The sequence below is a fragment of the Pollicipes pollicipes genome, unplaced genomic scaffold, assembly GCF_011947565.3.
Source record: "Pollicipes pollicipes isolate AB1234 unplaced genomic scaffold, Ppol_2.1 Scaffold_2555;HRSCAF=2994_pilon_pilon_pilon, whole genome shotgun sequence".
NCBI classification, from domain to species: Eukaryota; Metazoa; Arthropoda; class Thecostraca; order Pollicipedomorpha; family Pollicipedidae; genus Pollicipes; species Pollicipes pollicipes.
Genome location: NW_023596136.1, coordinates 18231632 through 18255633, shown reverse-complemented (window position 1 = coordinate 18255633; position 24002 = coordinate 18231632). Strand labels below are relative to the sequence as shown.

The window sequence follows — 24002 nt, the reverse complement described above, 5'->3', positions numbered from 1 at the left end:
GGGCCAAAGGTCGGCCCGGCCCGGCCCGGCCCGAGCCAGACCGAAAACATCACAGCCACGCGACGCCGAGGGCGGCTGACGCGCCGGTAAAACCGTGGAACGTCTGTGCAAGCTATCATCCGGCGCGCAGCACTGTATCACATTGCAATAATGGCTGTGTAACACGTATTGCACAACGTGGAGGAGGGGAGTATTGCGAACAGAGATCAAACGTAGGGATGAAAAAACAGCCCGAACCCGCGGATAAAAAGGAAAGGAAAGAAAGTCCAAAAATCTGCAGCTTGACTTTACAATGCTCCAGTAATTGCCAGCAATAGACACAGGCACGCAAGCCAGCGTACAAACCCACGGGCCCGGGGGCCAAGCAGACTGGGCGGTGGCAGCTCCTCCCGGCGAGTCGCGGCCAACACGACGGTCTGCCCAGTGTGATCGGTCTGCTCACCGCGTCCACCGCCGAGCGGTGGGGCCACTCGCCGCGTTCCCCTCCGGGCAGTAGGCCCACTCACCACGTTCGCCGCCGAGCGGTGGGGCCACTCGCCGCATCCACCGCCGGGCAGTGGGGCCACTCACCGCGTTCCCCAAGGGCCACTCACCGCGTCCACCGCCGGGCAGTGGGGCCACTCACCCGTCGGGCAGCGGGGCCACTCACCGCGTCCGTCGGCGGCCAGCAGAAGGTCGAGCTGGGGCAGCGCCGCCTCGATCAGCGCGTCGGAGTGCGGGCTGAGCGAGGCCGGCCCGCCGTACACGTCCAGCTGGAACACCTTGCTCAGCACGCCTCCGAGCCGGTGTCGGATGTTCTGGTACGGGTGGTCCAGGTGCGGCATCACCATGTCGCGCACCCGGTGCAGCAGCTCGGCGCCGCGCCACTCCACCTCGCCGATCACGCTCTGCACACCGACAGACAGAGGCTCGCCGTCACGCTCCCGCCCCGCACGTGCGGCCAGAGGGCGCAGAGGGAGCAGTCACACGACTCACAGGGCCAACAGATGTGAGCCTTGCGGGGAAAACAAAAAAAAAATGTTTGAATTACACACAGAAGCAATCTGCATTCTAAAACATCGGAATGGTGCAGAGCCTGGCGTCACGTCGTTTGTTACCCTACAGTAAGCATGCTACCATGATGCAGCCGTCAGCAGCGGCAGCTCGTACCCACCGTCAGCAGGAAGAGCCTACAGTAAGCATGCTGCCATGATGCAGCCGTCAGCAGCGGCAGCTCGTACCCACCGTCAGCAGGAAGAGCCTACAGTAAGCATGCTGCCATGATGCAGCCGTCAGCAGCGGCAGCTCGTACCCACCGTCAGCAGGAAGAGCCTACAGTAAGCATGCTGCCATGATGCAGCCGTCAGCAGCGGCAGCTCGTACCCACCGTCAGCAGGAAGAGCCGGATGCCGAGCAGGAAGAGCGACTCGTCACGTCCGAACACGGGCTGCATCATCTCCTCGATGAGCCAGTGGTGCCGGTTGGGGTCCCGGTCGGCCTGGGGCGGCGACACGGCGCGTCACGGTCCGCCCCCACCAGACGGTCTCGCTTCGCGCTACACTCGGCGGCCCGGCCTCTACAGGCCGCGGCTCAGCACCATGGGCAGGGCGTCCACCGCTCGCCGGGAGACACCACTGACGCTCTTAGCTGTACTCTGGTGGCAGCTACTTACGCGACCCGCGGTTGACTCAACAGGGAATAAATGTACCGCATGCTCTGGGCTGGCGCGGCCCTCACGGAGCTCAGACACTGAAGGCGATGACGATGTAGACGACGGAGAGGAAACGATAGGAACACCGGAGTTCGGTGGCGCAGGGCAGGTCACGTGACATGATCATTGGCATGCTGCATGCCACAGGCGTTCCAACTTTGACAGGCAGAGCATCAGCAGGCATCCGGACCACAGGTTCAGGCCCAAAGCTACTGACAACATCCCCAGATCGTGCTGTGTAAGATAGCCACAGGGCGGGTATCTTGATACACCCTAAAGGTACACCCGTCCCACAATCGGAGCACTTCAGTGAGCCACCTCCGCCGGCGCGGAGAACCGGCACACGCCGGTCCCGATCGACAGACAGCCGTACCACGCTGTGGTTGATGCAGGCCGCCCAGTTCTCGGCCGTCTCCTGGTTGATCTTAGCGATGCAGGACCGCAGCAGCGGCAGCAGGTACTGCCACATACGCTGCACGGACTCGAAGGACCAGTGCTTGCTGCCGCGGATCACGCCTGCGGGCCGGGGCGCCGCGTCAGCCGCCGCCGGCGGACGGCAGGGCGCGCTCAGCACCGCGCCGGAGCACGGCACGGGATACATGGAGCACGGTATGGGACAAAGCACGGATCACAGCACGGCACAGAGCACGACGCGGGACATGGTTCGGGGCACGACACTGAGCACGGCACGGAGTGGTCAAGGAACACATCATCCGCTGGTGCGACACGGGTTGGGCACAGACGGCCCGACCTGTGGTGCTACAGCAAGACATCCCCTCTGGCCGATAAGCGTGCTTTAGTCTGCGGCGGACGGGATGACCTGCGCTGCGGAGCGTGTTCCGGAGGGTGCTGCGAGAAGCGCGAGTGTGACGGGCGACCCACGGCGGTGAAGGCTGGAGCTGCGGCCTGCGCGCCGAGGCCTTGAGCTGCTCCATAATGGCGCAAGGGAGCAGCGATGGCACGCGTCGAGGCCGATCCCCCGCATTGCTAGACTGCTTCGCTGGACATGTGGCATCAGCCAACGAGAGACTGCCATGCAGTGGCACGACCCGATAAACGACCGACCAGCCGCCGGGCCGCCGGCCGCTGCTGTCCCCGCTCAGCCCGGTCTGGACAGGTCGGGCCCGCTGCTCCGGAGGCGCGCCTCCTCACCGGCGGACAGGCCGGCGGCGGCGGCGGCGGCGGCGGCCTCACCTGCCACAATCTCGCAGAGACACTTCTGTGAGCTCTCGGTCACCTCCTTGCTCAGCCGGTCCAGGTGTGGCTTGAACACCTCCAGCAGCTCCTCGCCGTGGTTACGGAACAGACCCTGCGCCAGACACGTGCATTCATAGCACACAAACCACGTGACAAGCTCTGTGAGGTGTTCAACTAAGCATATCGATACTACAGGTTTTGAGCTCTACGCGCCGTCCCGTTCATTTCTTCATCCTATAAGCATTAAGGTTTCCATGACCATAAGTTGCTGTTATGCACAAATGTTAGCTGAAAACGAAAGAGGCCAATGCATGGCACATACATGTTTGCACAAAACGGCATTTAATGTATTAATAGGGAACGTGGGCGAGTCGTGTAAAATAAGCAACGCGACACACAAAGCAATGCTGCGCTACACCTGGTGTCACTGTACATTCACCCGCAGCCTCAGCGGTAACCGAGCAGCAGCCGCGTCCACGGCCCATGGCCGAGCGCGCGCGCATACCTTAAATACGATGAAGGTAGTCTCGGCGAACACGTCCCTGCCTTTGTGCTCCTCCAGGCTGAGGAAGCCCACCAGCTTGGCTACCGACTCGGCGTTACTGAAGAACTCCCGAACGGCGCGCACCGCCTCGCCCTCGTCGGCCGGCTTCTCCTGCAGCTGCGGTTGCTGCCGGTACAGGCGCAGCTCGCGCGGCCACCACGAGTAGCCCCACTTCATCTTGTGCACATAGCGGGCCACGGCCCACTGCTTGGCGTCGCGCGGCACCGTGGCGCTGTCGTATTGCATCCAGAGGTTGTCGGTGCGCTCGCCGAACTGGCGCCAGCCGCGCCAGGCGGCGTCGCCGGCCGGCAGCGGCGGCCAGGGCCGCGCCGGCCGCTGCGCCACGGTGCTCGGCGTCACCGGTACCGTCTCGTGCCGCCGCTTCTGCTGCTTCAGGATGGCAGCCAGGCCCAGCATCGAGCTCTGCCGGACAGCGGCGGCCGAGGCGCCGGTCAGCCGGCGCTCGCGCCACACGCCAGCCGGCGACGCAAGCCGGCCGCGTCTCAGTGTACCCGCTACAGGCGACGTGAGAAGTCATGCTGATGACCCGGGCTGCAATAACAGCCGTGTTCTTAACGTCGCGGGGCGGCCGGCAACAGCACAGGGCACACGCTCATCCGGCGAGCACGCCAGCATGTCCGGCTCGCCGCCGCAGACGCCCACCTTTCTGACGAAGATGGAAGTGTGCAGGAGGTTCTGCAGGCAGAAGCGGACCACACGGGCCGGCACAGGCACGTCGGGCCGCACCAGAAGGCTGACAAACTCCAGACAAAGCTCGTTCCGTCGCCAGTGTCTGCAAACGAACACATCTAAAAGACAAGCCTCCAGCACGTCACATTTACGATCGGTGCTTCCCAGCTATTTTGAATTTTAAAGGCAGAATGCTCTATCGACGGATGCCGACTGTAGCGGAGGGCGACTGTGTCAGCAATGCAATCGCCAGATTTCACGATGTAGTCTGCCAATAAGGCAACACGACAATGAATACTCAATTTTCATTTATCGAGAAAAACAGTCATTAAAAACGGCCGACGTACCAAGCGTCCTAGTGATGACCATACAGTGGCTCGACGTCACCCTCCCAGGACCCCCGCAAACACAGTCCGCCGGGGGGAGAGCGGCGCGGCCGGCCTTCCGGGCGCCGCAGCCTCGCCGTGCCAGCGGTGAGCAGCGGGCCGGAGCGGCGGCCCGGCCGGCGCGCGGCGTCACTCACAGCGTGCCGGACTCCATCAGCGAGAGCAGTCGGTCCAGCAGTGCGTCGTAGCAGCGCCGGTTCAGCGCGCTCTCCTCGCGCAGCCGGTCGGCGGCGGCCGGGCTGACGGCCGGCGGCGGCGGCCGGGAGCCGGGCGCCACCGGCGCGCTGGACCAGAGCCGCGGCACCAGCGGCAGACACTCGGCAGACATCTGCCGACCAGTCACACAGACACGGGATCAGGGACATGGGGACATCGGCACAGAGTAAGACGGCACCAGCGGCAGACACTCGGCAAACATCTGGTGACCAGCGTCACACAGGTACGGGGTTAGGGACACGGGGACACCGGCATAGGGCAGAGACACGGAGACAACCGGGACAGGGCAGTAATACGGAGACACCAGCATAGGGTCAGACGGCACCAGCGGCAGACACTTGGGAGACATCCGCCGATCAGGGTCATACACACACGGGGCCAGGGACACGGTGAGACAACACTAGTGACGTCTGTACACGCAGCGTTACGACACACGCGACGCATGTGACGCCTCCAACTGGTCGGCCTGTACGCTGTACCGCATGCAGACGGGCCGCCGGTCGCGGCCCAGTCGCCAGCGCTCGCCTCCTACCGTCAGCTGGAGCGGCACCGCCTCGTACAGGTCAGTATCCTTGCGCAGCCGCTCCATCAGCACGACGATCGAGTCCTTCTCGGAGCCGACGCACGTCAGCAGCGCCGGCCACAGCTGCGCCGCCATCGGCCAGTTGTGCACGCGCAGCAGTGAGTGGCTGCCCGGCCCCAGCACCACGTGCAGCAGGCCCTGCCGGCCGGACGGGGCGGAGCGTCAGACAGCGCCGCGGCCGCGACGGGCGCCCACTCTGGGGGAACACTGTCAGGACAGGGCTCGCCGACTGGGATCGGTGGCTGCTCCAAGAGCTGGTGGCACATGTCGTGTACTAGCGCGAAGCCAGCACTTAACAAAGATAAACAGAGCTTCATCGACAAGGTAACTGAATCCAGCAAGACGCTGTGGGCTATATCATACGATCTGTTCGGGGTGCCACCCATGCCCCGTCTAGCATGACGGTGCACAAACCAAGCCTGGGCCGCGGCGCATGCCCCAGCTGGATCCTCTCCAGTGAGCGTGCGGACGCGCCATGGTGCGACGCAGCGCACTCTGTGCCCGCCTGCCCGTCCGTCTGTCTGTCTGACTGACCGCGTCAGGCGAACAGGCAGGCACGCGGACGGTGCGGCGCGCCACAGCGACCGTGTCACTGAACAACAGAAGTCAACGGAGACGACCGACGCCAGTCAGAGTCCAGCCCGCTGGGGGACGGACGGAGAGGGCGTACCTTGAGCTGCTCGTGCGACAGGTCGGGCGTCTGCAGCATCTCCACCAGGCGCGGCCACAGGGCCATGTAGGCCTGACTCGAGTTCTGCATGCACATGACGAGCACGCTCTGCGCCAGCTGCCGCACCTGCGCCACACACGCCCCGCGTCGTCAGCGGCGCCCAATGAGTGGCTAGGTACGATGCCGCACTGTCATCACTGACACAAACGGCCTGGCTCGCAGACCGAGGGTAGCAACACTGGTCCGGCTCGAGGTTCACTGGACGGTCACTGATCCCAGCAAATGTATGCAACAGGTCCATTGTTGCTGGCGGCTTGTGAATGCAAAAGCTGCTCACGCATCGATGCTTTAGCACACGTTGGCAATACAATTAGCGTCATGTGTATGAAATCAAACAGGGGCGACACGACGGTGGAGAGGCACTTACATGATTATAGAAACGCGTGGAAAGCCAAAAGAACGCATAGGACGTTCAGTAAGACAGGTGCTGACCATGAATTCACCGCACGACTGGCCCACACATATCTAGGCGTCATCGTAAAGGCACGTGCCGGGCGAGTGGGGAGGACTCACGTAGCTGTATCGGTTGGTGGAGAGCTTCAGCACGTCCTCCATCACCACCTTCAACGTGTCCGTCAGCGGCGTGACGTGACTGAAGATGACACGCTGGTTGTGCTGAAGCTGTACCCTGAACAGCGACAACAGGGAGCGTGTCTTAGTGAGACCATGTAGGTAAGCTTAGTGTGTCTTGCCAGTGCTGGCTGCACCAGCATCCGCAGAAATACAGCTTCAGGTTCACATGCGGACACATGCGCGGTGCGACAAAAGCTAGGCTGATTTAGGCTGGGCCGGCCAAGCACGAATCTCACGTGGGCGCGCAACCCGTCAATAGAAGTGCGAGGGTTTACCGTAGCATTTTAAAAGGATCCACTCCTGCTTTACGTCTTCACGTCTCCAGTGAGCAAACACAAGTTCGTTCTGTTCCCCAAGTTGTCTCGGCTCGAGGCCAAATATCTAAATTATTTCCAATTGGAAAAGGTTAGCATAGAGGCAACGGCGTGTAATGTTGTGAAATGGCACAACACAAAATGACACAATGCAAGAACACTGATGGTGATTGGACCAAACAGGAAGTATCAGTTTGAAGGCCAAGACGAAGAACAAAACAAAAGACATGACAACATGACCGTTTTTTTACGAACCGACTGAGCAACTAACACCTTGTGTTCGATCACAGATTTAGAATAGACCGTTTTTGGCGGTTCGGTCACACGTTCACCATAGGAGCATGGCAGTTTAACAGAGCACGATGACCGCCAACGAACTCCAACGGAGCTGCGTCCAACTCTGACCGGCGTTCCCGTACCCCGCCGTCTGCCACCACTCCCGACTGCGGAAGTCGCTTCACGCCTGCCTCGGGCCGCGCGCCTCCGGCGGCCCCTGGCCCAGTATCGCCGGACGACGGTCCCTGGGCACTCACCAGGCGGCCAGCATGCGACTCGAGTACTTCTTGGGGCCGAAGTCCTTGCCCTGCGAGGCGCGGCTCTTGAACATCATCTTCATCTCGGCGTCATTCTCGTCCCGCCTCACACCGAAGTGGAACATGGCCGTTGCCAGAATCTGGCGCACGCGGTACTTGGTCAAACAAACCAGTCATGCTCACCTGCATACAGCGGCATCAACGCTTGGTTTGCAGTGGTCAGCTGATGCAAAACCGGGGGTGCAGATGTCCGTCACAAGCACAAGTTTGCAGCACAGAATCAGCAAAAACAATGTGACCACGCCATAAAAGTAACTCCGCATAGACAACGACAGTTGACGCAAAGAGACCACTCTTCACGACGGGCGCCACGCCCATCTTCATTACAATGATGCCCCCCCCCCCCCCCCGCCCGTCGGCGGTCACCATAGAGCTCGTGAACGTTCGCAAAAAGAGTTCAGCCGAGAACACGGCGCGAACCGTCAGGTGGCACCGACAGCCGGCTGACCCCGGCCCCACCTGGCAGACTTTGCCCAGCGACTTGGTGTCGTCGGGCCGGTCGTCGGTGAGCCGCGCCACCAGCCGGTGCATGACGTCCAGGGCGCGCGCGCGCAGCCGCTCGGCGCGCGGCAGCACCACGGCGCCCGTCTCGATCGACAGCGGGCTCAGGTCGACGGCGCAGTTCCAGCTGCGGGGCACCGGACGCGGTCAGCTCGTCCGTGCGCAGGCAGTCTCTCGGAAGGGGTGCGTGAAAAGCCCGCGCCAGCGCGCGAGCTGTTGCCAGACGCGCGGTGCGCGGCGGCTGGAGCGGGCACCCATCTGGTGTTCACAAAAGCCCAGACATTGGATAACAGAGGCGCTGAGCCTCCCGGCGGCGCCTCCCAACAGGCCAGGGAACCATGACGGTGGGCCATGGCATCACGCCTGGGCTCCTCGCAGCGCAGCGGGCGGCAGCGGCAGTCGCCGTGGCACGGCCAGCCAGGGTGACGTGTGCAGGGGGCGGGGCCGCACCGACTCACAGGTTGATGGTAGCGTCGTCGATGGGCGGCAGGCCGTAGCAGGCACCCTTGAGGCCGAGGTGCAGCAGGCTGAGGCGGCACAGCAGCTGCTCACTGCGGCGGACAGACGACAGAGCGTCACCACCGAGGCCGTCAGCCAACGCGGTAACACGTCAGCTGCCGGCCCGACCGACGACTGGCATCACTCCAGTCACCAGGACCGGGCGGGCTCGCAACCGGGGCTTACATGGCGCCGCGCCACTCAGGCACTGTCCTTCCACGTCCCTCCACATCCGGGTCCCTGAATGACAGCTGGATTGCAGCACGATGCCCACTTCAACAGTGATAACGCGGTGTAACTTCCAGGACAATGCAATCTGGGAATGGGCACTCCTGGTTACCCGCTCCCAGAGAATGCTAGACAAATGTCGATGTAACCTAGTCATGAATACCACTGCGCGTCAGTGCCGACCCCGTATCCCGTGAGCCTACAGACGAGGGCCGCTCATGTCACGCCGTTCCTCAAATACTGCGGTATGGATCGCCTCACTTGTTTAGCCGACTCGTGTCCTCCATGAAACGGTCCATCTCGTCCAGCTCGGGCACGACGAACTTCTGCACGAGCGCGGCGGCCCACCCCACCTCCTCCTCGGACGGCACGTGCCAGCGCAGCTCCAGCGACTTCATGTCCGTGCACTTGCCCCACTCCTGCGCGGCGAGAGCGTGCGGTCAGCGGGCGGACTGGCCGATCGGCAGACAACGCCCTCTGAACGTGGCACAGCATCAGCACACCACACTCTCTTGGTGAAAGGCCCGCAAAAACGACATTGGCCCTGTGACTGGGTGTGGCCGTGCACGGCTAGCGGTAGGTAGGGTGTGGGATATTGATACTAATCGGTGGAGCCGGATAGCCCACAATGGGACGATGAGTTGTCAGTTATCAAAGTCGGTCCGCGCTGGTCCGCCCCGGGATAACCACCGTACCCGGCTGTCGGTCTGTACCGGTTGGTGGTGTCGCTGGATGCCGTACCCGGACGATGAGGTGCCGGTTGTGAGCGTCGGCCAGCCGGCGGCGCCAGTCGCCGTGGTCGGTGATGTAGGTGCCCAGCAGGCCGGTCAGCAGGCTGTGCAGCAGGTCGGCCGTCAGCTCGGCGCCCTCCGGGCAGGCCAGGTGGCGGCCCCGCTCCAGCACCTGCTCCAGCCGCTCCCGGTACGGCAGCAGCCACTGGCCGCACGAGCACACCATCTGCCGCAGGCGAGACGGTCTGAGAACAGGCCCCGCTGCGGCAGCAGCCACCAGTCGCACGAGCACACCATCTGTCGCAGGCGAGACGGTCTGAGAACAGGCCCCGGTGTGGCAGCAGCCACTGGCCGCACGAGCACACCATCTGCCGCAGGCGAGACGGTCTGAGAACAGGCCCCGCAACAGACGCATTGGCTGAAGGTCCCGGAACGTTCGGAGTGAAAGTCACATGTCAGATCATAGGCAAGCCCATCAGCATTGACAGGTCACGGGCAGGGTGGGACCAACCAGAGCCAACCCAGCCGCGCAGGCCACAGCCGACTTTCTCGGCCAGCTAACGCCAGCTGGCTGTGTCTGAAAGCTCCACCCGGACGTGTGCTCGGCGACGTACCAGGCCAGCGGGACAGACCTCTTTCAGCAGGAGCATGTTGAAGAGCAGCTCCTGATCCAGCTTCTCCTCGGTCTGCACGTCCTCCGATAGCTCCAGGATGGTCTCCACCACCGGCGGGATCAGCGTGCGCAGGCCCATCTCCGGGTTCGCCTGCGGCAGGCGACGGCGCGTCAGACACCGGCCGCCGGCAGCGGACAGCTGGGCACGGCGCGCTACTGAGGTGGCCAAGTACTCGACTCGGACTCGCTGTGCAGCGCGGCGACGGGGCGAGTCACCAGTACAACATCCTGACGTCAGCACATGACAATCCAAAACGTGTCGGAGAAATGACCCAGGCCACCAGTCAAGCAAAGCACTCTAGCACCATCCACGTCAATCAGCGTCCGCCGTCGCATTGACGCTCATACCACCACCCCAGCGACAACCTCCCATTGCCGCGCCGTGCCGCCTCTCTCTCACTCGTCCCCTCCCCATCCCCTGCCCACACTGGCCAGACGGCGTCCGCCGCTCGTTCGCACCCCCGGCCACTGACCATGATGGCGCCGCACAGGAGCACAGCGGCCAGCTTGCCGGAGACGCGCGTCTCCAAAATGCGGCCCACAATGACGTCGCGCAGCTTGAGCACGGCGCAGCGCTGGATCTCCGGCGACGCCTTGTTGAGGATGCTGAAGCAGGAGGTGCGCAGCACGGTGAGCAGCACGCCCTCCTCCTGGCTGACGCGCTGGCGCTGCTGGTCGGGCCGCGAGTTGCCCTCCTGGCTGTTGGGCTCGAGCAGTGCCAAGAAGCGCGATAGCAGCTGCAGTACCACGTCCTCCATGCCGGCTGTCTGCAGGCACACCTGCTGCTCCATCTGGCGGCAGAGGCGGGGCGTCACGGAGGCGGACAGCTGACGCCGCTCTGCCAGCGCGCGCGACGGGGTGCTTGGGCGGCGGGTCAGGACGGGCAAGAAAGGTGTTTCCTGACTGACAGCAAAGCAGCTCTCTTTAGGTCAACAGCAATTCGGAAGGTCGACGTCGCCACTTGAGTTGCTCGTAAAAACTGACCTGGGCGATCAATGCACAGTACACAGGTGTAGAGCAATGGCAAGCCACAACCTAGTGGAGTAATCTTGAAAGACGATGAGGGCCACTGTGCTGTGCGCGGCAGCGAGTCAGCACCTGCGGTGAGTCTCGGCCGGACGCCTCCGCGGCGCAGCGTCCGGCGCCCACTGACCTCGGTCAGCTCGGGGTTATCGGCCGCGCTGGAGCAGTCGACGAACGTGATCATGTCGGCCAGCCGGTCGATCAGCACGAACGTGCACATGGTTTTGAGCTTGTCGTTGGGGTCGATGCCAGGCAGCACCATCTGCAGCAGGGGCACCACCTCTGGCCGCGGCCCCGTCTCGGTCATGGTGCGCAGCACCGCGCTCACAGCGTTCATGGTCGACGTCAGTCGGTGCGGCTCCGTGATCGACTCCAGCGATTGGTGGAAACTGGGACAGAGTGTGACGTCACAGCGGCGGCCCAGCGTGCGGCAACGCCACAGGGGTCAAAGGCCACAAGAGGTCCGAGAAAGTCCGAACACTGCAGGTGACGGTACATAAACTCTTAGCTGCACACGACAAAGTACGCACACACGCACGAAGAGAATAAGAGCATTCGGAGAGTGACTGAAGAGACGAGCTGTGCAATTGAAGGAAACAGGTAGTGTCGGCCCGCAGCTTTGAATGGCTCGGGTGATAACGGTAACGAACGTAACTGTCGGCCGAGTCCGCCGTAACATTAAAGAGAGTGTTCCACATCTCTATGGGGTTTTGAACTGAAATAGCCATCTTGGAAGACCTTTCGGGGCAGTTCACAGCCCTGCCCCTCTTAAGACCTATATCCCCCAAGTGGCTGAACTACACGCCCGCGAAAATGAGGAAAGGAATATGGGGGAAGAGTATTTCAAAGATAACCTCGACATTCATGGCGCCATCATAACGCCATTCAAATACTAGCATTCCACAAGCCATGCGGCGATCAAGGTGGATACAAATATACTGGTCGAGTCGTTCATATCTGGCGTTCGTGGGTACGATTTCCAGATAAACCGGCCGCTAATTGGCTCTCAATCAGTGTTGTTCGGGTGCGATGACATAACCAAGTAGTGACGTATCGAGGAACATTTTATTAAATAGAGAAATCGTGTTGTCTAAACCAGTCTTTTCTACTTCAAAGCATACCATTGGTTACAAGTGAGCTTGCTTTATATCTGATGTTCGCCTCAATATTTGCAAGTGTGAAACCTTCCCTATAAGCAACCGGAAACTTTCCAGCCTCGGCGGCCCGGCCCGATCCGGCCAGTCACGTACTAGACCACCCTATATCCTTGCAACCAACGGTTGCAGCTTCATGGAACTTCAAACAAAAAGCGGCGCCATTTTTCAGACATTGCACAGTGTCTGCAAGGTGCTCACACGCCAGCTTTTCGGCAACGCTCGGTTTTCCTGCAGAATCGCGCTGTGTTAAGTCTGCCAGTCGCAAGCGAATTGGCACAGGAACAATCGAGATCTGACCCGAGACGCCGGCAGCCCGGAGCACGCTCACTTCCAGATCGAGATCTGACCCGAGACGCCGGCAGCCCGGAGCACGCTCACTTCCAGATCGAGATCTGACCCGAGACGCCGGCAGCCCGGAGCACGCTCACTTCCAGTGATAGAGAATGGGACGTCGCGTGGGTACAACTGCATCGAATGAACCGAACGCGTTTATAATCTGAACACATTACACCATAACTGCTACAGAGAACTGCACTGCTGGCTGCAAAAGCTTCGCGTTGGTTCAGGTTCGAGATCAGTGCTTGCAGCGATATAAGAACGTCGAAAGCAGGGCAAGCCAAGACAGGCCGCTGGAGCCACAGATATTCATGGTTACTGTTAAGACAAACTGGAAATATGATCTCGCTGGTAATCAAAGCCAGTGTCAAGTTACGAAGAACGGAACAAAAGGAATACAAAATGAGCTGCCATAAGTTTCATACCATACCATTACTACGAAGCGTTTGTTGTCCCTACATTGATATCTGAACCTTCCCGTAAGCACAGATCGATCTGGCCACCGCATAGCGCGTCTAGCAAACACCAGATGCCGCCTGCTGGGATCATGCCTGTCTGATTCATGTGAAGAGAAGAAGTCACGTCTAAAGAAGAACGAGCACATTTACACGACATTCAATGATCGGTGTTACCCCAAACAGCTGCCGCACCGGCCAACTAAACACAGCTGTGCTACGTGCCGCAGCCCGGGTGAGTCACATCCGTACACCGCACTGCACGAGACAGAGTGCGGCGCGCCGCCACCGCCGCCGCCCGCCCGCACGCCCGCAGCGGGCCGGCTGGTGCCGCCGGCAGCCCGTGCGTACCTGTCGATGACGGGCGGGATGACCAGGTCGGGCCGCAGCTGCGCCAGCGCCCGCAGGCACTTGTTGGCGTGGTGGCTGTGCGTCCTGCGGGCGGCATACAGCGGCGCTCAGCGCGGCGGAGCACGGAGCGTGACGGGGCGCTCGCCCCCACCGGCGGCCAGCTGTGCGCTCCACAGACCACGCGGTCACGGGCGCCGGTCATCTCCGACCGTACGGCGGCGCTCAGCGCGGCGGAGCACGGAGCGTGATGGGGCGCTCGCCCCCCATCGGGGCCAGCTGTGCGCTCCACAGACCACGCGGTCACGGGCGCCGGTCACCTCCGACCGTACGGCGGCGCTCAGCGCGGCGGAGCACGGAGCGTGATGGGGCGCTCGCCCCCCATCGGGGCCAGCCGCGCGATCCATAGACCGCGGATCACGTGCGCCCGTCATCTCCGACCGTAGATCGCCAGTCACGAGCGCCAGGTCACACGTCCACGGGGCGTTGGCTGACACCAGATGTCTCCCGCGCTATACATCGACACAACTACAGGGAAGCCTGAGGAGGGCCACTCCCGACGGGCCGACGGATCTCCAACAGTCGAAGTATACACCCGCAGCGTGACACTCGGCGGTCCGGTCAGCCGCCCGACACGAGTTCAGGATCAAGCGTTCACAACACACACAAAGCTGAGGCAGCGTGCGTGGCAACAGAGCTGACGCTGAGCTGCGAGGAGCAGCCTACCCACCAGGAGTAGATACCGAGCAGCGCGCACGGCAGCACGCCTTGCACGAAGCGTGTGACGTCATCGTCGGTCAGCTCATGGCCCTCGGCCGTGTAGTGGCTCCAGGAGGCCTTCTTGAAGCGTTCCCTGAAGCGGAACCGAGTCATGATGACTTCCATGCATGATGACTCGTGAACCGTCATGACTCAAAGACCATGCCCCCACAACCAGCACAGTCACGTGAAAGCACAGCAACAGCGTGTCTGCGCACTGTACAGAAGGTGACCTGAATGGTCATCCCCGACGCAAAGCACGGTAATGTTCCTCAATGTTGACGTCACACATTAAAGGCCTTCAGCTATTGGTTTTTTTGGCATTACGGCTTCAAAGTTATTATGCTGAGTTAGCATGCAATGAGCCACTGGTACTAGTCAAACGGCGCAGTAACGCTAAATGACTTTCATATCGATGTTACTCATTATTTCTAGCTGTGCTCATCCTTAAGACTTTTGAGAATGTGGCTCACTTTTGAGCATGAGCACACCTCGAAATACTGAGCGCCGTCAATACAGTCGTTACATAAGCACTGCGTCATTTGACCCGCACCTCCCAGTCTATTGAAGGTCGTTGATTCAACATTAACTTCTGGTCCCTGTCATCCCTGTGCTTACCAGAGATAGAACTTTGAACGCTTAATGTTGACCCGGTTTTCAGTTCACCGTACAAGTCGCCAAGCGGCGACCGACACCGCGGACGCACCTGTTGTAGCGACGGACGAAGACGGCGCAGACATTGTTCAAGAAGTGGCTCAGTGGCTCCTGCCAGGTTCCGGCGTTGGACGCGTAGAAGTACGACTCGAGCGCCTCCAGCAGGCGGTCCAGGTAGGCCTGTGCTTCACCGCCGCCGCCCTGGCCGCCCGGACACGGCGTTAGGCGCGGCTGACGGCTCACCTCAGGCGCTCTGCTAGCGGACCAACACGACACGACACGGGGCGGCGACCGCCCAGCCGTGGCGGCGCGGGACGGCGCCGCTCCGCTCCCGGTCAGAGCCGCCGGCGTCCCAGCCGCCGGCCGCGGGCTGCGACGAGCCCTCACCTGCCGTGGCGGCGCGGGACGGCGCCGCTCCGCTCCCGGTCAGAGCGCGCCGGCGTCCCAGCCGCCGGCCGCGGGCTGCGACGAGCCCTCACCTGCCGTGGCGGCGCGGGACGGCGCCGCTCCGCTCCCGGTCAGAGCCGCCGGCGTCCCAGCCGCCGGCCGCGGGCTGCGACGAGCCCTCACCTGCCGTGGCGGCGCGGGACGGCGCCGCTCCGCCCCCGATCAGAGCCGCCGGCGTCCCAGCCGCCGGCCCGCGGGCTGCGACGAGCCCTCACCTGCCGTGGCGGCGCGGGACGGCGCCGCTCCGCTCCCGGTCAGAGCGCGCCGGCGTCCCAGCCGCCGGCTGCGGGCTGCGACGAGCCCTCACCTGCCGTGGCGGCGCGGGACGGCGCCGCTCCGCTCCCGGTCAGAGCCGCCGGCGTCCCAGCCGCCGGCCGCGGGCTGCGACGAGCCCTCACCTGCCGTGGCGGCGCGGGACGGCGCCGCTCCGCTCCCGGTCAGAGCGCGCCGGCGTCCCAGCCGCCGGCCGCGGGCTGCGACGAGCCCTCACCTGCCGTGGCGGCGCGGGACGGCGCCGCTCCGCTCCCGGTCAGAGCGCGCCGGCGTCCCAGCCGCCGGCCGCGGGCTGCGACGAGCCCTCACCTGCCGTGGCGGCGCGGGACGGCGCCGCTCCGCTCCCGATCAGAGCCGCCGGCGTCCCAGCCGCCGGCCGCGGGCTGCGACGAGCCCTCACCAGCATGCCGATGATCCAGGAGGTGAGCGCCGGTATGACGTGAACGTTGGCGCGGTGCGAGCCGACGCCCTTGTAGGAGATGGGCAGCCCGAAGGCGCGCAGCAGCCGGGAGAACACCTCGGGCAGCAGGTCCGACCAGTCCACCTGGCCGGGGTTCTCGAACGCCAGACGCGCCATCAGCAGGCAGAGAGACTGTGTCGGCGACACACAGGACAATCAGCATACAGATGGTGACTTCCTGCACAGACAAGGCAACATACACCAGCAGCTCAACACGGCCCGTCAAAGCAACCAAGATGATACTCGTTTGTTTCAGCTTACCAGACTGTTTTGCTTCATGGCTTGACAAATAGTTTGAATTGTTCCACACGGTTTTTGCACATGACCGATTGGGACAAATTAAGAGTGAAGTGCTGGAGAAACTCATTTTGAGGCAAACAAACATACTAGTAACATGCCGCTATATCCCATCACATCCCAGCAGTGTCGTGCCTTTGCCCAAGTAAGCCCAGTTGGTTCATACAAGCCCTCGGCTGCTAAGCCTCCACCTGGCCGGGCCCTCTCATTCGGTCCCAGCCATCAGCAGCGCCCTTGCCCTCTCGCCCCGTCCTAGCCGTCCCCACCTGGTCCCAGGCGCCGCCGTTCTCCAACAGCGAGAGCATGCCGGAGAGCTGCGGCAGCCACAGCCGCCAGCCGCGGTCGTAGAGCGCCGGCGGCAGGTCAGTCGGCAGAAACACCTCCAGACACTCGAGCACCCAGGTGGCGGCGCTGTCGAACGGGCACAGCTCGGGCAGCAGCTCCGCCAGGATCTCGGCCGTCGCCTCCGTCGGGAAGAAGCTGCCGGGCCGACACACAGGTCAGGTCAGGTCAGGTCAGGTCAGGTCAGGCCAGCCAAGCGGCAGTGCAGGGTGCAAGAGTTAAAGCTGCATTTCATACGAATTAAGTGGGTCTATGCTCACTGACGCATCTTACTTTCTTGCGCACTTGCCCATCGCGAACTGCACTTCCCCCACCTCATACAAACTGCTCGCACATAGTACAACACTTAAAACTAGCATGATGTGAACATAAGAGATCACACTGACCTCCGGCAAAGGCGCGCCATGTTCTTAACATAGCGAGGCGTCGTGCTGAAACGAAAGACCGCCGTCAGTGGTGAGCGCATCAACAGAGTGCACGCCGACTCCGACGTGGCGCCGATCCCTTGACAGCGGTGACGATCACTTCAGCACACGGTCCTGTCACTGACGAGCGGCACCCCCACGGCCAAAGAGTCAGAGACAGCGGTGACAATCACTTCAGCACACGGTCCTGTCACTGACGCCCGGCACTCCCACGGCCAGAGAGTCAGGGACAGCGGTGACAATCACTTCAGCACACGGTCCTGCCACTGACGAGCGGTACTCCCACGGCCAGAGAGTCAGGGACAGCGGTGACAATCACTTCAGCACACGGTCCTGCCACTGACGAGCGGCACTCCCACGGCCGGAGAGTCAGGGACAGCGGTGACGATCACTTCAGCACACGGTCCTGCCACCGACGAGCGGTACTCCCACGGCCAGAGAGTCAGAGACAGCGGTGATAATCACTTCAGCACACGGTCCTGCCACTAACGAGCGGTACTCCCACGGCCGGAGAGTCGGGGACAACGGTGACAATCACTTCAGCACACGGTCCTGCCACTAACGCGCGGCACTCCCACGGCCGGAGAGTCAGAGACAGCGGTGGTGGTCACTTCAGCACACGGTCCTGCCACTGACGAGCGGTACTCCCACGGCCGGAGAGTCAGGGACAGCGGTGATGATCACTTCAGCACACGGTCCTGCCACTGACGAGCGGTACCCCCACGGCCGGAGAGTTGGGGACAGCGGTGGCAATCACTTCAGCACACGGTCCTGCCACTGACGAGCGGTACTCCCACGGCCAGAGAGTCAGGGACAGCGGTGGTGGTCACTTCAGCACACGGTCCTGCCACTGACGCGCGGTACTCCCACGGCCAGAGAGTCAGGGACAGCGGTGGTGGTCACTTCAGCACACGGTCCTGCCACTGACGCGCGGTACTCCCACGGCCGGAGAGTCAGGCAGCCCGAGCCAGCCCGTGCACCAGCCTCAAAGCATGCTTACGCCATAGTACGTCCGCCAACAACGACCACGCAAATACACGGGCCATATGTCAGGAAAACTGGGGAATAATGCACAAAACGCCTTCTGATCCCCATCTGTCATCCCTGCACTTACTCGAGATAGAAGTTGAGCCTCATAGTGCGGAAGGGGTGCCTGGTGAAGCTCTTGTACAGGTCGTAGATGGGACGCCATTGGATCTCCAGGTCGTCCCGGCTCAGGTTCCGCTTCCTGGCGAGTCACGGCACGCGCGGACGGTCAGACCGAGCCCGGCCACCGGCCACCGGCGTCAGAGGTGAGCAGATGTCGCACACTTCGGACCACAGTCACTTGCGTATGACAGCAAGCAGTAGCACCCCTAACCACGGCACGCGCGGACGGTCAGACCGAGCCCGGCCACCGCCACCGGCGTCAGAGGTGAGCAGATGTCGCACACTTCGGACGACAGTCACTTGCGAATGACAGCAAGCAGTAGCACCCCTAACCACGGCACGTCTTGCGATCGGATGGATTAACACATGACCCAAACCCTAGTAAACATATTTGTAGACATTATTTTGCGTATATTTTGTATGGGTCGCAGCAACACAAAATGTACTCCAAAGCATTCATAACTGTAAATAATTTGTTAAACCCCTTTTGACTGGATGGATTTCTGGAATCAGAGATCATGCTAAGCAGTACTTGTTGTGTAAACCCTGACTCCATCATTTAATCGCGAAACTCCGCTTCAGTGGTAAAATTTATGGGCAACGCACTGCTCGTCCAGCCCTTAGACCTCTTCTGACCTAGAGCGGCCACTGCCGCCAACCGTACGCCATCCCAACCAGGGGAAAAAGCAAGCGCTTGTAGTAGCTCGAAGGCGCTCGGGCCAATGCGCCTCGGGAAAGGCGCAAGGCGAAGGCGCGGGCAGGCGCTCAACCAATCGAGATATGGGGTTGGTTTTCGAACACACAATTGCTTCAAATATATGCGAATTAACGTAGGAAAAAAACGGCGTAGGAAAAAAAAGAAAAAAAAGAATTCAACCATCAGCACAATGTTCCTAATGCTTCGATATGTCAAATGCACCGGACATTTTTGTGAAAGCAGCTTCCTTCTTCCTATCTCACAGATCTCGTATCAGTCCACTATTTACGAAAGATAGCATGCGTGCTCAGGCGCTCCATAGTACACCGGATGGTGCGGCTCGCACAATGCTTACACTTTCTTGAGCAGTCGAATCACCATCTTGCTGCAGGCGTCCACATTTCTATAGTCGGTCGGCGACCGCTGGATCATCTTCAGGTACATCTGGATGAACAGGATGTGGTCCTCCTTGGACATGAAGAGGTGGTAAACTTGCAGGTACCTGACCAAGCATTGCCCCATGAGTGGACGGAGCAACCATGGGGACAAATAGACGAATGCAAAAAAGTGCGATTGGCAAACTGCAACAACACATTGCAGTTGCACTTAATCCAATGCTGCACCAGGTCCAAAAAATAAAACCCAGGGATGAGCTTCGAGTGGCCGCGACATTGGCTGTACGTTCTCGTGACTCAGGAATAAAAGCAAGTAACTATCGAAACCAGTTACTCCGCATCGACTACCACGCAATGGCCACTCCCGCGGCCCACCACTGGCCCAGCCGGCACACGCGTCTGCCAGTGTCCCAGTCACTGACGCGGCAGGAGAGCCTCACGACCCACTCACACGCCCAGTCGGCTGGTGTAGATCTGGAAGCCGTGCGTGTCGTCGCCGGTGAGCGCCACCGCCATGTTCAGCTTAATCTTGGCCAGGTTGTCGGCCGCCTCGCGCTCCAGGGCGGTGCTGTACGGCAGGTGGCGCAGCGAGGGCATACGCTTCTGCGGCCGGAAGCCGAGCCGGGACTCGCCCTCCGACACCTCATCCTGGCTGTCGGCGTCCTTCTCCCAGTCGAACTCCTCCTGGTCGCTGTCGTCCATGTCCATGGCGAGGGCGGACGCGGCGGCCACCGACGGGTCCCCGAGCTCTGGCGGGAGGCGAGCACCGGTGTCCAAGCCGAGAGCGTCAGGACTGCCCCGGGCGGACGGGCGAGTCTAGGGCGCAGCAGAGGTAAATAGAACAGCGCCTGGCCGAGATAACTAGCGCGGAGACAGCTACTAAGCAGCGGGTGGTCGCTCGGAGCACATTGGTACTTGAAGAACCAGCAAAGGCCGTGCAAGAAAAATGTAACAATAGGTGCTATTGCGAAGAGTACAGCTTAGCCATGTGTGAAGCAAACCATGTAGATCAGCCAAGCAAAATCCTCAGTACTTCCATTCTAGCTCCACAGGCCATTATGTCTGCAGCCTCTAAACTGCATTGGAACATTTCAAGCCACAATATGTAACACTACCAGTTCACAAGTTGTGCCAATTCGGTCTGCAAATGGTTGATGGCCATACCATGACCAGTCATGTAGTTTGCTTCCTCTCTGGGACAAAAACCCAGAACCACAAGATCAAAGCATTTTATCTTATTATCATGAGCATGTGGAACACATGTCTCTAGTAGGATGTCCCAAACAAGTTTCCGGTGTTCCTGGTGTGTGCGGCCACACAGTGAAGTTTGGCTTTGGCAGCCTTGCAGTGCTCCCACTCTGAGGTAAACCTGGCCATATGCCTGCCAGGCTGTCATGGCAGGCATCCTCTGATATGGACGCACATGCACACACAAAAGAGGAACCTGTCTTTCAGGTGCTGCATGCACAGCTGTGCTCAGACGCACACAAAAATGGTGTAGCATGTGACCACATGCGCATAGTAGGTGGTGTGTTGGGTGGCAAGTTATCAGCCAGCATAGTGACCAAGCACCTGGGCATGAAACCAGTGTTCCATAAGCATTGCTCTGAGTCTGTGTGATGTGGAGGCAGCATCTGTGAAGGAGCTCCCTGCAGGGATGTATGATAAATATTGGTAACAGTACTATATCCTAGCTGCTACTTAAACAAATAACTGGGCTGATCATCACTTAAAGTCAGGTATAGAGTAAGCTGGGAATTTGAGTGCTATATAGACAGATGGGAGAGACATCAGGTCAGCCAAAAGCTTCTATCCAGCTGTAAGGAATCACTTCAGGTTTCAGAAAAAAACTCACATCGCATTGCTTTGTGATCAGCTGGCAATTGACCACTGTCATGCAATCACATGTCTTGTGGCACTGCATACTGATACAGAATGCCTAAGTCTTTGCAAACAAAAAAAGATTAATGCATAACAGGTTATAAGCAGGTTGTCATGTTTAATCAACCATAAACTTAAGTTAGCAAAAGGATCAGCAATGGGTCAGCAATGGGCAAAAAATTGAGGACATTTGCAATAAGCTTTTCTGAATGATCATACCATCTACAGAAAGCTTTCCTTGATGGTTATCATGCCAATATTGTGTTTTTAATGTAGAATGAACTGAACATGCTACCTCCAAAGGATCACCAAGGAGGAAAAGACCATAGGATCAGCTGTGAATTGAGCCTGGACATCCCACATGGAGGTTGAGCACCAAAGTCCTGACTGAGCTACTTTTGCCCATCATTTTGCAACAGATGGTATAACTGTGCCACAGTGTGCAACCTTATTTCACAAAATATGCAGCCACTTTATTTATATTGTGTTTCTAGAAAGAAAATGATTTTATCTCTGTGCATTCAAAGATAAGAAGAGTAAGGATGTATAGTTAATAAAGAGTATAGTGTGTACAAAGTAAAAACACAGATAAGAAATACTTTACCATCAACTTAAAACTTTGATAACATGGTTATAAATATGAGGGAGCTAATCCTTCTATATAGAAGCCTTACCTTACAGTAAACTAAGCTCTCAGGGAAATGTCTTATATGTTCATTAAAACCAGTATGGTGATATGGTAAAAAAGGTGAGGGGTGAAACCGGGGCATCACCAGCACTTGATGTCGGGAAAGATAACAAACAACCCATATTCAGGAATGTAGCACCCTAGTACTCACAGGGCAATGGCCATAATTTTGGGAGATCCTCCTATTTCAGCAATGACTAATAGGATTGAAACTGGTATATAAGTAGGGTCATGCATGACTAGAACAATACCACTGCTCTTCTCTACCTCAATAACAACATTCCCTGATAAAGCGAGTGGGGATTGGAATGGCATACTAATGATCCATGGTTTTGTTAGATAAAATGATTGTTCAATTTTCATAATTTTCATCTTCCAATACTTATCATTTAGTTTTGAAATGTTCTGCACCCAGACTATTCCAATGTTAAGTGGTTTCACATTCCAGCTTCTTGTGGCATTGTTGCTATTCAATTCAGAATGAAAAGGCCGATAAGCCATCATTAAGCCATGAAAAAAGGCCTTCAAAAACCTTTGGTAACCACACAGATAACAGTCCAATGGTGAAACAACCACAGAGTGGTAATGAAATACGAATGTAGATAGCTGGGATTTGTTGGCAGGACTATACATAAGCAAATATATATATATATATATATATATATATATATATATATATATATATATATATTTATATTTATATTTATATATATATACATATATATATATGTATATATATATATATATATATATATATTCACCTCAAAATCATATTGTTGACCAGGAATTTTACCACCAGATGGTCTGGTCTGGCCCTGTACTGCTTAGCATGGGCAGTAAGCCCACACCTTCACCCAATTAATAGACTGACCAAGTGGTCAAAAAGCAGGAACACAAAGTCATAAATCTGTAAATAATCTATGAATCTCAAGAACCACTATAACCAAACACTTACTGAAGTACAGGCCAGCATCACAAAGTCTGACTGTACAATACATGGAAGACATACTGCCCCACCTTCCCTACCTTGAAGAGGTGCAACAGTACACTCCATCTTAGTGGTTCCACCAGCTTCAGTAGTTACCGCGGCACCATCCACTACAAGCGACTTTTCTGCCTACTACATAGGCATCTGCTTATGTACCTACCTAGTTAACGGGTCTACTGTTGGTTGAACGAGGAGCTTGTACAAACATACGGGACCCTAAAAGCAGGGGCGATGACGACACGTAACCACGGAATACGTCTAGAACATCACCGCACGAATGCACGAATGAGTATCGACTCGACAACATGCACAGTCATTGCCTGTGGACGTAGAGAAACAGCTGTACGAGCTATGGGCAACGCACTGGGAAGTTGATGCGTTCGGAAGCCAAAAATGCTGCAAGTTATCTACAAAATTAACATTACACCACAATTTGTTAATCCTTTTTTCTGAAAAGTTGTCACAACTAACGTTAGGCACCCGATCAAGACACTCTTCAATTTTGCATCTGCACCCCCCAAAATACCGTAGTTTTCCGCGTCAATATTAATCAAGTTTTTCAAGGTCATTTCAGGTGCTTCTCATGCATGTCCCTAAAGTGCTGCTATGCAGATTTTAATCAAAGTTGCAGCCTGTTTCTGGCATTGGTGATTGTGAAAATGGTATTGTGGCTGCCCCTGTGCTTTAAAAAAACAAGGCTGCCTTAATGACTTTTCAATATGAACGCGTAGCAAAAAGAAGCTCACTCCACTACGCAATTTCGCAAGCACAAGGCTCTGCAGTGCCGCGGCTCGATGCCGCGCCCACAACGCATGGCCGGCGCTGTTGCTTCGAACCGGACTGTGTGCAGTTCTTAGCGTGTAAACTTGACCCTTGGGTGCCACGTTTGTTTGCTTGTTATATATAGATCAAAAACCAAATATCGTGTCTGGGTACCGGAGAAATTGCTGTTCAATTCATTGAAATGACCCTGATACAGCGCAAGGTATTGAACGGTGGATGGCCGCTCTGCTGTTGGAGAAATAACTGTGACGTTCACATATAAGATATTCGCTGATCGCCAAAAGTAGAAATGCCAAAA

At 58.5% G+C, this 24002-nt stretch overlaps 1 protein-coding gene across 3 annotated transcripts in view; it reads right to left on the bottom strand.

Annotated features, from left to right (window-relative positions):
* LOC119103523 (proteasome activator complex subunit 4) overlaps positions 1-23421 on the bottom strand; it is a 28401-nt gene extending 4980 nt beyond the window's left edge. The window contains exons 1-28 of one of the 3 annotated variants that reach the window (XM_037227121.1): positions 23082-23421; positions 19816-20180; positions 19325-19471; positions 18238-18351; positions 17085-17129; positions 16623-16836; positions 16000-16191; positions 14932-15080; positions 14197-14319; positions 13470-13553; positions 11301-11559; positions 10621-10938; positions 10107-10238; positions 9485-9700; positions 9005-9162; positions 8476-8568; positions 7976-8144; positions 7457-7596; positions 6550-6664; positions 5977-6102; positions 5256-5444; positions 4645-4835; positions 4095-4224; positions 3393-3854; positions 2885-2999; positions 2064-2206; positions 1367-1477; positions 650-887 (exon numbers count right to left, since the gene is read on the bottom strand). In XM_037227121.1, the coding sequence (XP_037083016.1) occupies positions 650-887; positions 1367-1477; positions 2064-2206; positions 2885-2999; positions 3393-3854; positions 4095-4224; positions 4645-4835; positions 5256-5444; positions 5977-6102; positions 6550-6664; positions 7457-7596; positions 7976-8144; positions 8476-8568; positions 9005-9162; positions 9485-9700; positions 10107-10238; positions 10621-10938; positions 11301-11559; positions 13470-13553; positions 14197-14319; positions 14932-15080; positions 16000-16191; positions 16623-16836; positions 17085-17129; positions 18238-18351; positions 19325-19471; positions 19816-20072 (4630 nt within the window). In that variant the 5' untranslated portion in view covers positions 20073-20180; positions 23082-23421. Of the gene's footprint in view, positions 1-649; positions 888-1366; positions 1478-2063; positions 2207-2884; positions 3000-3392; positions 3855-4094; positions 4225-4644; positions 4836-5255; positions 5445-5976; positions 6103-6549; positions 6665-7456; positions 7597-7975; positions 8145-8475; positions 8569-9004; positions 9163-9484; positions 9701-10106; positions 10239-10620; positions 10939-11300; positions 11560-13469; positions 13554-14196; positions 14320-14931; positions 15081-15999; positions 16192-16622; positions 16837-17084; positions 17130-18237; positions 18352-19324; positions 19472-19815; positions 20181-22959; positions 23051-23081 lie in introns of those variants that run through there. The other 2 variants (XM_037227112.1, XM_037227105.1) reach the window with 2 other exon arrangements.
* Between the last annotated feature and the right edge of the window lie 581 nt (positions 23422-24002).